This window comes from Aulonocara stuartgranti (genome assembly GCF_965226115.1).
Source record: "Aulonocara stuartgranti genome assembly, chromosome: 23".
Taxonomy (NCBI): Eukaryota; Metazoa; Chordata; class Actinopteri; order Cichliformes; family Cichlidae; genus Aulonocara; species Aulonocara stuartgranti.
The window spans coordinates 19,933,882-19,947,704 of record NC_138958.1 but is presented as its reverse complement, the minus strand read 5'-3'; the positions used below and the strand labels follow the sequence as shown (position 1 = coordinate 19,947,704).

The 13,823-nt window shown below is 39.9% G+C and overlaps 1 protein-coding gene across 1 annotated transcript; it reads right to left on the bottom strand.

Annotated features, from left to right (window-relative positions):
* Positions 1 to 558: 558 nt before the first annotated feature.
* Positions 559 to 13,517, bottom strand: LOC309700861 (protein NLRC3-like). The gene is made up of 13 exons (XM_082524746.1): positions 13,448 to 13,517; positions 11,271 to 11,354; positions 11,076 to 11,186; positions 10,864 to 10,977; positions 10,105 to 10,216; positions 8,459 to 8,537; positions 7,764 to 7,992; positions 5,731 to 7,492; positions 5,465 to 5,638; positions 4,255 to 4,428; positions 2,538 to 2,693; positions 2,166 to 2,212; positions 559 to 1,990 (listed from the first exon to the last, which is right to left on the bottom strand). The coding sequence occupies exons 6-13, from the start codon at positions 8,480 to 8,482 to the stop codon at positions 1,422 to 1,424; spliced, it is 3,135 nt and encodes a 1,044-aa protein (XP_082380872.1). The 5' UTR covers positions 8,483 to 8,537; positions 10,105 to 10,216; positions 10,864 to 10,977; positions 11,076 to 11,186; positions 11,271 to 11,354; positions 13,448 to 13,517; the 3' UTR covers positions 559 to 1,421.
* Positions 13,518 to 13,823: the final 306 nt, after the last annotated feature.

Genomic DNA, 13,823 nt, shown 5'->3' with positions numbered 1-13,823 from the left:
AGTGAATCCCCCGCCGCCCTGCCCTCTCCTCCCTGTGCCGCAAGCAGCAGGCACACCTCGCAAACGAAGGGCGCCCTTACTCCCAGCAAATGGGTGATAGAAAACCGATCGGTGCCTGTACCATTCCCAATATGTGCTGGCATGATGTCGGGGCAGCATGAGTACGAGCAATTTTTTTTTTTTTTGCCGATGCCCGTGATGCCGCCCCGGGCAACCGCCCCTGTCGCCCGTATCAAAAACTGCTACTGCTCACATGCATCAGAGGGAATTCCACCACATATCCCTAGCCTCCACAACAAGCAGCCATGCCTCCACTAAAGCTAAATCAAAAAATAAAAACAGAACAAAAAACAACAACTATATATTGTGACATATAAAACACAAAACAACTCAGTAAACGAGATATAAAAGAAACAAGAACGAATTCAAACACCCTAAAATGCAACTCCTTTAAAAGCATGATTAAAATATAACAAACAATTAACGCTAAAACAGCATAAAACAAGGAACCAGCCAATGCCAGTAGTAAATGACAGCAAAGCTACAACAAGACAGCAGCAGTGTTTAGGCCACCCTTTAATGGTTATACAGATTAAGCAGTTGCCAGGAGAAATGAATCCAGTCTGCAATACTTAACAACAACCTGTAATCTTTGCCACCTTGAACAGGAATGAGTGCAAGTTGCCAGAGCTCAAGAGTAGATGACAGCTGTTCCTTATAACCAACCTCTGATTAACAGCTAAGGGAAGGGTGAATGTTCATGCTAGTGTTTTCAGTGGCAGAAGTGCAGTTTTGGGTCTCTTTGAAGAACGAAACATTGTTATAAGGTCTGCGATAATGTTTTACACTGAGGAGAGACACTACTCTCTACAGACTGACCCAGTGGACAAGTTAAGCATAACAAATAAGAAAACTACAGTAGTTATAGCAGTTGCTTGAAGGTCACGGGACATTAATATTAACATGCATTTAATAAAATCAGCACGGTTGATCATCCATATCACTGATATAATAAAACAGAAACTGATGCAACAATGCAAGTTCATTTAAGTCATTAATTATGAATAAAATCTGGATAAACCCCGGCTGGTCTCTACACTTTTGTTCACTGAAAAATGATGTGTGAATGTCTCTGAAGAGTTTGTAAATTCATCTTCTGGGTTTGTGTAGCTCAGTGATTCCTCCCTGATATCACAGTGTGTCTCATGTACAGCAAACTAACTGCGAACAGCAAACTAAAGCATCTCAGGTGAGTTAAGTTTAGAGAAACACAGCATACTTCACTATAAAGCTGTGAGTGGAGGAGGAGGACAGAAAAACAACATGTGGATGCTGGAATAATTGTAGCTTTCATCGTTAAAGGACTAAGGAGACAAAGTTTACAAGGAAAGTGACAGACACGTACAGACTGCATTATCTGTTCAACAGTTTCTGTTTGCCTGGAAAATCTCTGATTCTACAGATTTACACAAACACAATGAAGAAACAGGCCTGAACGCAAACCCAGCATAAAGAGGTTCAGTGAATGTGGTGTTGAAGGTGTGGAGGTGGATCAGAGTGTCAGAGGAGACTCTGTAGAAGGACAGAGTGCCAGCAGGACAGTCCACATACACTCCTACTCTGTTAGAGACAGAGGAGGAGGATGAAGAAAAACATGTCTTTTGGTTATTGTGCCAGACAAAATAACGATTTTCAGAGCAGCTCAGACTCCAGGACTGATCATTTCCACCAAACAAACAACTAATACTGTCTCCTTTCCTTCTGATTCCTCCGTAACTCACTGAAATGTCAACCCTGCCTCTCCACTCGACCTCCCAGTAGCAGCGACCAGTCAGACCATCTCTGCACAGCAGCTGAGGACGGTCATCAAATCTGTCTGGATGATCAGGATATGACTGAACCTCCTCCACATGTGTCACCGTCCTGTTGTTGTCAGACAGTTTGAGGTTTGTGTGTACTGTGTTTGTGTCGATTGTGAGTTGACAGGAATCTAATGGAGAGAACAAACACAATCCAGCTGCAGTTATTGATCCATCATCTGTTCATTGATTGACACTTTGATGGTGAGTCCTGACATCAGAGATGTGAATGAGTGATGTGACAGTTTGAAGATGGTTGAATGTGTGCTGCTTTATTTTCATGAATCACATTAAAAACACACTTACACTTCCTCAGACCTGGTCTCAACCATTGGACTCCAGCAGGCTCCACCCTGAGAGAAGGAGGGGGGTCAGACCAGCACAGTCTCTTTCAGCATAAATAATATGTAAACCAATATGTTGTGTGTGTTAAATAATTTACTAATGGGAAATCATGAAACAGTAAGTTAGGCACAGAATTAATGTCCCAGGTGTTCTTCTGAGAAATCCCCTGCATGTAAAACTGGTCCTATATGTGTGATTGTTCATATAAAGTTCATATTCTGGCTTAAAGAAAAGGAGAAAAAACTACCAGCACTTAGTGAAGGACAAAGAAAAAATTTCCACTCCTTTTTCCTCTATCAACATTGTACATGGCTGCAGCCAGTCACTCCATACCTGAGAGTCTCCAGAGTCAGCTGCTTCAGGAGATTCACTCCTGTCTCTCCAGGATGATTGTAGCTCAGGTCCAGCACTCTCAGATGAGTAGTGTTGGCGGTTACAGCTGATGTAAGGGAATCACAGCCTTTCTCTGTAACCAGACAGCCTGACAGACTGTGAGACACACAAAACACCACAAGTGGGGAAGAATTTATAAAAACTGGGACTTGGTCCACATTTTAATTAATGACTCAAACATAAATAACTAAAAAAAAAATTAACAAGAGAGGAGACAGTATGGTTCCCTCAGATTTTGGCAGTGGAAATTGAATTTTGATACTTGGAAAAACACTGATTTCGTGAGTTTTAGACACGAATATAGTTAATGCCACCTCTATATTCAGTTTACAGTGTTGGGAAGGTTACTTTTAAAATATATTCCAATACAGATTACAGAATACATGCCCCAAAATGTATTTTGTAACGTATTCCGTTACATTACTCAATGACAGTAATGTATTCTGAATAATTTGGATTACTTAATATATTATCATGCTTTATCATGCTGCAGGTAAGGCTGCACTTTTTGCAGTGATCTCATATGGAAAACTATTCTGCACGTATATAAAACAGGTCCGCGGCTCCAAACCGTAGTAAAGGGACCTCTGGCTAATACGTCGGGTTCCGTGTCGGGCTCGTAGCTGAAAACTAGCTTTACTTTGTTGTCTGGGTCAACGTTGCTAGTGAGACAGACAGAGGCGTTGAAAGGCTGCTCCAACGGAACTTATTGCTTCGGAGGAAAACACGAACACAGTGTACAGTCGAGTCTTAATAGCTTAATTACAACTGGGCTCGGTATGGCAGTCCATTCTCCCTGCAGCATGGACTGCACTGCCCATAGGGCTACATTCTTTAGGGCTATGCCTGTAACACTCTGCCTATTGCCTTCACATTAAATAATCTTTTGAGTAATCATTTTTAAAAATATTTCTTCACGTCATTATGCGGGCCACAAGTATGGGTGACATACTGCGAGATTGAGACACAGGCATTAGAGCCTCTTAATGCATGTTTTGTTTGCGTTTCCACCGGCATGGAATTACCAGAAATAGAGAGGGCATAGCCTAACATATGAAACAGGAAAATACCGCCATGTAATCCATTTATTTCAGTAACTGTATTCTGAATACCACCTTTTTAAACGTTAACTGTAATGGAATACAGTTACTCATATTTTGTATTTTAAATACGTAACGCCGGTACTCCCCAATACTGACAGTTTAGAACCAAACTTTTCAGTAAGTGATGGAAGGATATGTTTAATATTTATTTTTCCAGTCAAATGGAAAGCTTGAACAGATAGACACGCAAATGGAATTTAGCCCTATAATAAATGTTGACTCACATTCTTACTTGCTGATTAACAGATCTCAAATATGTGATCATTTGTATTTAAAACCCTTTCAAATGTTCATAAGGACTGGTTTTCATTAGTAAGTCTAAGCTACATTTTCTGTTTCTGAAGTGTCACTAACAATGCCCATGCACAGCTAAATAGTATTATTGTGTACTGGATACTAATTGCAGCATATGGTCTTCAGGGTACCCGTTCACTTTTGCAAGCACATCATAGAACACATAAACACCGATGGTTGAGTAAAGTGAATATGAAATCCAAACAATTAAAACAATGTAATTTTGAGTTCATGAGTTTAACAGTGTGATGAACCCTGACCTTAGAGCTTCCAGTTTGCAGTGTGGACTCTGCAGTCCAGCTGACAGGAGTGTCACTCCTGAATCCTGCAGGTCGTTGTTACTCAAATCCAGGTCTCTCACACTGGAGAACTGGAAGCTAAGAACTGAGGACAGACTTTCACAGCTTCTTTCTGAGAGGTTACAGCCGTTCATCCTGAAAAGATATTGTACAAAATTTTTGATGGAGACGAGTCTGCTTACAGAGCAGAGGTGAGAGCACTGACATCATAGTATTGTACAACAACCTGCTGCTCAATGTATGCAAGTCCTCGGAGCTCATTGTGGACTACAGGAAAGTGCAGGGTGGAGGACACATACCCATTTTCATTGAGGGGAGAGTGTCAGATGCTTCAGGTTCCTGGGCATCAGCATCATTGAAGATCTGATCTGGTCATCACGTGGATGTGATCACAAAAGCAGCAAAAGTGTGCTGAGGAGGTTTGGCATGGACCCTTGAAAACTCCCCAACTTTTATGGATGCACCATCGAGAGTATTCTGTCTGGCTCTATCATGATTTGGTATGGCAGTTGTAATGGCTCTGGACCACAAAGCTCTATGGCTCTATTATTGTACGATCTACTGTACAATATAAAGCGCCTTGACAACGACCGTTGTTGTGATTTGGCGCTATATAAATGAAATTGAAAAGATGAAAAAAGAAAAGTATGAAAGGTGATCAGATCAGATCATATCACTGGGTCTGAACTGCCAGCCATCCAGGACCTGTTCAGATAGGGTTGTAAGAAGAAGGTCCACCGGATCCTCCCTGATTCCAGCCACCCCACCCATACACTCTTTATGGTCCTGCCATCAGGTATGAAGTATATAAGCATCTACAACCACACCAATAGATTCAGGTACAGTTTCTACCTGAACTTCAGAAATATAGGACAGTTTATTTTGCACAATCATTGTACACACTGTAACAGCAGTCTGGCAAGGAAGTAGCGGCTAGCAGGTCCAGCAGGCATGTGGTGTGGAGGTTAGCCGAAGCCAGTCAGTTAAATCAAACAAGAGACCTTTATTCGTTGTCAGCAACATAAGTTGCTGCTGCATAAATACCTGTGCTTCTTGTCTTTAATTACTTTGTCACTGATCTGTACTTGTTGTAACTTAAAGAGATTTATGAATCGGAAACTTTAGACAAATATCTAAAAAACATATAAACCAAACTGTGAGTTGCTCTGACCTGAGAGTTTCAAGTGTGCAGTGTTGACTCTTCAATCCAACTGATAACAGCTGTACTCCTGAATGTTGTAGGTCATTGTTGCCTAGTTCCAGCTGTTTCAGTCTAGAGGACTGAGAGCTGAGAACTGTAGACAGAGCTTCACAGCTTCTTTCTGAAAGGAAACACTCACTCAATCTGAAAAGACATAAAGATGAAGGCAAGTTTTTTCCCCCCATCACTGAACCAGAGCAATGTATTCAAATAATGTTAACTTGACAATAACTTACAGAGCTTTCTTGGAGGCTTTGACCACTGGCAGCAGTCTCAGTAGAGCCTCTTCTGAAACACAGTACTTCTTCAGATCAAACACATCTAGATCTTCTTCTGCTGACAGCAAGATGAAGACCAGAGCTGACCACTGAGCAGGAGACAGTTTATCTGTGAAGAGACGTCCTGATCTCAAGTACTGTTGGATCTCTTTTACTAGAGAACGATCATTCAGTTCATTCAGACAATGGAGCAGGTTGATGTTTTTCTCTGCAGATAGATTCTCATTGATCTTCTTCTTGATGTACTGGATGGTTTCCTGATTGGTCTGTGAGCTACTTCCTGTTTGGTTTAACAGACCTCGTAGGAGACTCTGATTGGTCTCCAGTGACAGACCAAGAAGGAAACGAAGGAACAAGTCCAGATGTCCATTTGGACTTTGTAAGGCCTTGTCCACAGCACTCTGGTAAAGGTGTGTACCTGTTTGTTGTTCTTCCAGCAGATTGACTCCAGAGTTAATGAAAGTCAGATGGACATGAAGAGCAGCCAGAAACTCTTGAATGCTAAGATGGACAAAGCAGAACACCCTGTCCTGGTACAGTCCTCTCTCCTCTATAAAGATCTGTGTGAACACTCCTGAGTACACTGAGGCTGCTCTGATATTGATGCCACACTCTGTCAGGTCTGATTCATAGAAGATCAGGTTTCCCTTCTGCAGCTGATCAAAAGCCAGTTTTCCCAGAGACTCAATAATCTTTGTATTTTCCAAACTCCAGTGTGGATCTGTCTCAACTCCATCATCGTACTTGACCTTCTTCACTTTGGCCTGAACCACCAGAAAGTGGATGTACATCTCAGTCAGGGTCTCAGGCAGTTCCCCTTCCTCTCTGGTTTTCAGCATATCCTCCAGAACTGTAGCAGTGATCCAGCAGAAGACTGGGATGTGGCACATGATGTGGAGGCTTCGTGATGTCTTGATGTGGGAGATGATCCTGCAGGCCTGTTCCTCATCTCTGAATCTCTTCCTAAAGTACTCGTCCTTCTGTGATCTAGTGAAACCTCTGACCTCTGTCACCATATCTACATATTTAGGAGGGATCTGACTGGCTGCTGCAGGTCGTGTGGTTATCCAGAGGTGAGCAGAGGGAAGTAGTTTACCCCTGATAAGGTTTATTAACAGCACATCCACTGAGGTGGACTTTCTAGGATCAGTTAGGACTTTAGTTCTGCGGAAGTCCAGAGGAAGTCGACACTCATCCAGACCATCAAAGATGAACAGAACTTTAAACTCTTCAAAGCTGGAGATTCCTGCTTCTTTGGTTTCAGTAAAGAAGTGATGAATAAGTTCCACCAGGCTGAACTTTTCCTTTTTCAGAACATTCAGCTCTCTGAAACTGAATGGAAATATAAACTGAATGTCCTCATTGGCTTTGTCTTCAGCCCAGTCCAGAATTAACTTTTGTGTTAGGACAGTTTTCCCAATGCCAGCCACTCCCTTTATCAGCACTGTTCTAATTGGTTCATCTCTTCCAAGTGAGGCTTTAAAGATGTCTTCTTGTCTGATTGTTGTTTCTGGTCTGTCTGGTTTCCTGGATGTTGTTTCAATCTGTCTGATCTCATGTTCATCATTGACCTCTGCAGTCCCTCCCTTCGTGATGTAGAGCTCTGTGTAGATCTGATTCAGAAGGGTTGGGTTTCCTGCTTTAGCGATCCCCTCAAACACACACTGGAACTTCTTCTTCAGGGTAGATTTAAGATCGTGGCAAACAACACCATGTGTTCCTAAATGAAAACAAAACCGATGAAAGAAATTCATTAATAAAAATATTTTATATGTATGTATGTATGTATGTATGTATGTATGTATGTATGTATGTATGTATGTATGTATATATATATATATATATATATATATATATATATATATATATATATATATATATATATATATATATATATAATTCACTCGCAGTGTGGTTGCTTCAATAAAATGAAGATATTGGTAAATGTCCCATTTAACCAGTGGTTTAAATTCTACGAGAAATCCTCTTACTACTCTGCAGACGGTCAGCCAGCTCCTCCTGGTCCATTTTCCTCAGGAAGTCCAGTATGATTTTCAGAAAAGCCTCTTTGCTGCTCCTCCTCTTCTCTTCATCCCTACCTTCCAACACCTCCTCATCCTCCTTTTGCCTCTTCAAGCATTCGCGATAATCCGGACTGAGAACCTTCTGGATCTTCTTCAACTCATTCTTCACAAAAGTGATGACGTTACCCTCCAGCTCCTAGAATAGAATATTGTTTGAATGACCAAATCAAACTGAAGTAATGCAGTGTCTGTGTTGGAACTGACTGACAATCTGCTAGTTTACAAACTGTAGCATGGAGATGACAGTGAGGAGAATGGGTGTGTTTGTTCATCTGTACAGCACTTGGTCCATTGTAGTTGTTTTATACCTTTTTAGTCTATTCTATGTGATAGTTCATGCTGACAATGTGATGGCGTATAGTCCAGCGTAGGAATTGCAATGGACAGGTGATCAGATTGGCAAAGATTGGCGAATCGTTTATGTGGATTATAGCGTGTGTGGGTTTATTTTTTTTATTACATGCGCATTTTACATGATTTCTGCAAAACCCCTAATGGAAAGATACCATGGCCTGGGACATGTTAAATCCATGCTTTATAAATAAAAATGGCACAGTATTGTTTGGTATGTATATAAAAGTAGTTGGTTCACATGTACAGACCATAAATATGGTGTCCATATGCATTTGATGCTGCTGCACAGACTGACCACTTTGAGACTCAGAGGTCCCCTTGTCCACTCTGTGGAGGAATCATAAAAAAATTGTTCAGATTATTTCTGTCCACATAGGTCTATATAGTGATGTTTGTATTTGAACAGAGATTCAATTCAGATACATGAAACTAACACTAACAAGCCTCAAAGAAGTGAAGCAACATTAAAGAAGACTGGGCCATAATTCATCCACTCTGATGTAAGTAACTGATAAAGTCATACAGAAGAGATTGACTTTGACTCATTGCTGCTAAAGATGTTTCTATAAACTACTGATTTGCACAGGAGTGCAAATAGTCATGTGAAAAACTTTCTTTTTCATTTTCTTATGACACGTTACAGTCCTGTAGATAAAATTTACTCTGTGATGTGGAGAAAACTCCATCCTTCAGAGAAGGGTTATACATGTTACTCATCTCTACACTCAGTCTTCTTTATGGTAGACTGTTTAAGTACACAACAGACATAAATGGGAAGACTGCAAGATAGAGACAAGTGAGAAGCGATAATAACCTGTCTGATCACAGTATAATTTGCCTTCATTTTTATCAAAATGGGAGGACTGTAAATACTCTGTGGAAAAGAAATGTAGGTATGTTCAACAATCAGAGATTCAGAGAAATTAAAAAGGAGAACAAATGATTCATAGCAGAAAACATAGAGAGTACAATAGTTCCACCATTTTGTGACGCAGAGTTAAAACTGTTATGAGAGGGAAGTTAATTTTAAGGGAAGCTTTTCAAAATGAAAAGGAAGCAAACACAGAAAAATGGATGATTTGAATGGATGGATTTTTGTACAGAAGCAAACAAAGAATTGGAAACAATTTTACAGAAAACAACTATTTTATCAAAATGAAGCTAATATGGTCTATATAAAGACGAGTGAAGGGAAAGAATTTTGGGCTATAAGGAATAACTAGAAGTAAGAAATATAGAGGTTGGCTGCATTTCTTGCTGAGATACATCTTTGAATGCTGAACATAAAAAGGACTTCTGGAAATATGAGTGCTCTCTACCAGTGTTAGGCTGGGATTGCAACAGTATGTGTGCTATTTTTATGTAAATGATTTAAATGATTTCCAATATGTTGCTGTTTCTAGACTTTTAATGGAACAACACAAAGCATCTCCCTTGGCTTCTGGCATGTTGCATCTCATTTTTATGTTTAAATCACCGTGTATCTATTATAAAATGATCAATCCATACTGGCAAAAAAATAAAATAAATAGAAATACCTGTTATTTCTCGATATAGACAGATTGACATGAGCTCCTGACTTACAGGTACAGTTTTAAAAATCAAATTAATGCTGGTAACATCATGTAGCAACATCCAGGACTGTCTTTCATTTTTCAATGCAACAATCCAAAATCATCCATAAACCTCTATAAAGATGAACTTCCCTGCTTCTCATGTGGTGTCATGCTCACCAAGCTTTTTAGCATCTTCCAGTCATCAACTGCTAGACCAATTGGAGTCTTATAGCCACTTTACTTCAGAAACACCTCCTACAGCATTTATTCTTTAAACTCTGACTGCTGTGTTTGTCAAGGGTGAAAACAATAGACACTGTTGAAACAAATCAGATTACCTCTTTACAGCAGAAGGCCGTGCTTTAAAAGTTTCTCCAATGCCCTTGCTGGTTGCTCTTTAAGGACACGCAGCTCAGTTCAGGTCCAGGAAAGTCTTTTCTCCGAGGGATCCTGACAGAAAAAGAAATAGAACAACTTTAGAAGTAACTGATATCAACCTACTTGGATTTAGAGACATGCTGTCTTTAAACTTGTTGTTGTTCTTTAATCCTATATAATTCAACCATGCTATGTTGATGGAGGATATTATAAGACATTTTCATGTTGGTCACAGTATTCTACATTTGTCATTGTTATGTTGCAAACCAAGTTATGGTTTATAGTGATAGTTAATAGCTGCTGCCAACTTGATGTCAAGTGTCCAAGCTGAGATGGTAGACATCTTGTAGTTAGGTCTGTAAGCTTTTGTACATTGACAATTTTTTCATAATGTAGCTTCTATATACATTTAAAATAGATTTTACATCTAACAATAAAGATGTGATTGAAATGCAGACTTTCTGCTTTAAACTAAAAGGTTTAACTAAAGTATTGTGTTAACTGTTTAGGAATTAAAGACATTTTTCTATCTAGTTCCCCATTTTTACTATAAATATAAGAATTTTTTTAATAAGTCTACAACACATGGAGATTATCTGCTGCAAGAGCAGAGTCCTACAGATACTCTTCCCTACATAAATGGCTCCCATCATGTCGATTCTTTACACTTAGTGGGGAAAAGAGCTTCAAACACAGTTACAGCTTTAGGTACAGAATACCTCTCTATCTCAGAAAGTTCCGCTTTAAAGGTTTCTCCAATGCCCTTTGACTGGTTGCTCTTCAAGGACACACAGCTGGGTTCAGGTTCAGGAAATCCTGGACTCTGAGTGATCCTGACAGCAACAAAAAAAAAATGAACACATATTTGCAGCACTTTAACTACATTATCCCTGCGTTAATAACAACTGTTCTAAAAGTAATATAAGCTTACTTAGATTCAGAGGTGCACTGTCTTTTAACATCGTCATTTGTTGACATCTCACTTTTGGCAGACTCACAGCTGGATCCAGTTTCAGGTTTGCGTTTGATTCTGTGTTTTTTTCTGTGAATAATGATGAAGCAGTGATGTTAGTGCTGAGCTGTCACATGGAGAAGAGTCATGGACAGTTAGAGATGGTCATCTCACCTCTGAGCTTTGGTCTGGCTCTCATGTTTCCCACACAGAGTGGTTTTAGAGGGAGGGACTCCCTCCTCTCTGTCCTCCATATTCCTGACATACGGAGTAGAAAGAGGACATTTAGAAATATTTACTGAAAAATCTCTTTGTCTGACTATTTGTTAATGACACTTAATTCTAAAATAATGGACAACACAGCACTGTGGATTGTTTTTCTTTGTAGATGTCTATCTAAAAATGCTGTAACTAATGTTAAAGAAATAATTCCACCATTATTTCCTTCAGTGCCATCTCTAAACACAATGCAGAGCAACTAATAGACGTCAATTATCTTGTTAATATTGTCAAAACCTCACTGTATATGACTCTTGATGCTCTTGTTCCTCTGACAAAGAAAGCAGCTAATTGGAGAGGTTTGACTCCCTGATGTAATTCATAATAAGTTTTACCCTGAAGCAGATAACTCATAAACTAGAGAGAAAGTGGTGTTCTGCTTGTTTAGCAGACCTTTGCCTGACCTGTCAGTGTGTGTTTCTTTATAATCTCCATCTTTGCTCATAGAGGATCACCATATTGTTTGGTGTTTCACTGTATAATTTTGGGGTCTTTTAAGTCACATCTACATCACTTCCTACCTTCACCTGCAGATGAAACACAAATCATTCATGTGCACATCAAAAGAAATCCTCCTTTCCGTCATGTTTGTTGTCCAAATATCAGCTGCTTCTTTTCTGCTTCATCTCAGCAGCTATTTTTATAGAGCTAGCTCACAAAATCAGTATCTCAATGTCAGGTTAAGGTGCTGACAACATTAGACAGAGAGCCCCAATGATCAAATAAGCAGCACTTGGTGGCTTCACTTTTAACATGAAGAAAGTTCCCTTACGGAGGAAGTTTGATAAGATAAGTTTTGAATTCTAGAATTAGTTTAGAAAATTGTTCATACATCTATTTTCTACTGCTTATCCAATTAAGTGTTATGATCTGGCAAAAGCCTATCCCAGCAGCTATAGTTTAAGAGGCACCTTAGAGTCACCAAGTAACCTAACATGCATGTTTTTGGACTGTGGGAGGAACATGAAACTTCACACAGAAAGTCTGGCAGGATCAAACCCTGGACCTTCTTATTGGGAGACAATGTCATGAACCAGCACAGCATCATGCTATCCTAATAAAATTGCATATATGTGGTTGAAATTCTTGTTTGAATTTTATGGTTTTTTTAAATGCAAGTAATGCATGTAAACCCTAACATTATTTGCTGGAGGCACACGGATCTGTTAGAGATTATTAGTGATATGCACCAGTGAATGCAGCCTAATCCTGGTTCGGACAAACAGGAGGTGAAGTTGTGTTTATTGCCTCCAGCTGTTTGAGTTGATCAGATCCCTTCGGTATATCACAGTCCACTTTTCTTTAACAAAGAGACACAGAGTCAAAGCTTTGGGTATGATTACATGCAAATCTTTTTCATTTTAAATCAATAAACTAATAAAAATGATGTTGTCAGCAACACAGGCATGAGATTTAAGGTTTATTGACATTCTTTCTCTTGTCTGAAATGGCATTGCTTCACTATTTAAAGTGCCAGGTTCACCACTACGTTGTCCTCTTGCATTATGGTACGTTTGAATTTTGCAGTTCCTCTATTCTGGACATTATGGTACAAGCATACAAGCAGGAATCCATGTCATGGGCTGTATCCCAATTCAGGGTCTGCAGCCTTAAAGTAAGCAGCCTTAACGGTCCACAAGGGCGGCGTACTCAAAGATCGCTAAGGCCGGAAGTGCGAAGCTTGTGAAATCGGACGGTCTAGCCTCCGTCGCGCTGCCCAGGTTGCCTAGCAACCATGATATAAAAAGCTTTTCCTCCACAGCAGGAAAAAAAACAACAACAATGACTTTTGCTCCACGGGAGAAAAAGCTGCCCTTCAGTAATCAATAGTGGATCCACACTAACAACGATTCAGAGATCAGCTGCTGACCGTCAGCTTATCTTTGCTGAGCTGGTCACGCACGTACACAAACATTAAATGGCCAGCTTTCCCAGCCCCTGCTTCCCAGTTCCAGCTGGAGCCGCTCCATAGTTCCAACTAAACGGAGCGGCAAATTTGTGCTGTTTGTGGTGGAACTAACCTGTACACAGCTGATGTTAGCAAGGAAAACATTACAGAGTGCTTCACTTACCTTTCACGGAGCTTCCCACAGGAGACGATCACCTGCGCCACACAGTTCATGAAAGTGAAAGTAAAAAAAAGATGGGCGTAAACACCCAGCCCAACACATGACACAGACAATAAAAGATACAATGTGTTTTCGTGTGCGTTATTATTTAAGGTGGAACTTCAATTTAAATCCACAGACCAAAAATTCAAATACACAAAGATAACTTTTCATAAGTTAGTGGGTTAAAGGGTTAATCTATGAAAAATAAGAAGCAGTGCGAGAGCACAAACCTCCACCAGGCAGCTGTCTCTCTGGGCAGTATTTGCTTTTAAGGGTTTTGTAATTTATTTTGTATATGTCAATTTTGTTTTCTTTGTTCTTTTTAAATGCACTTTAA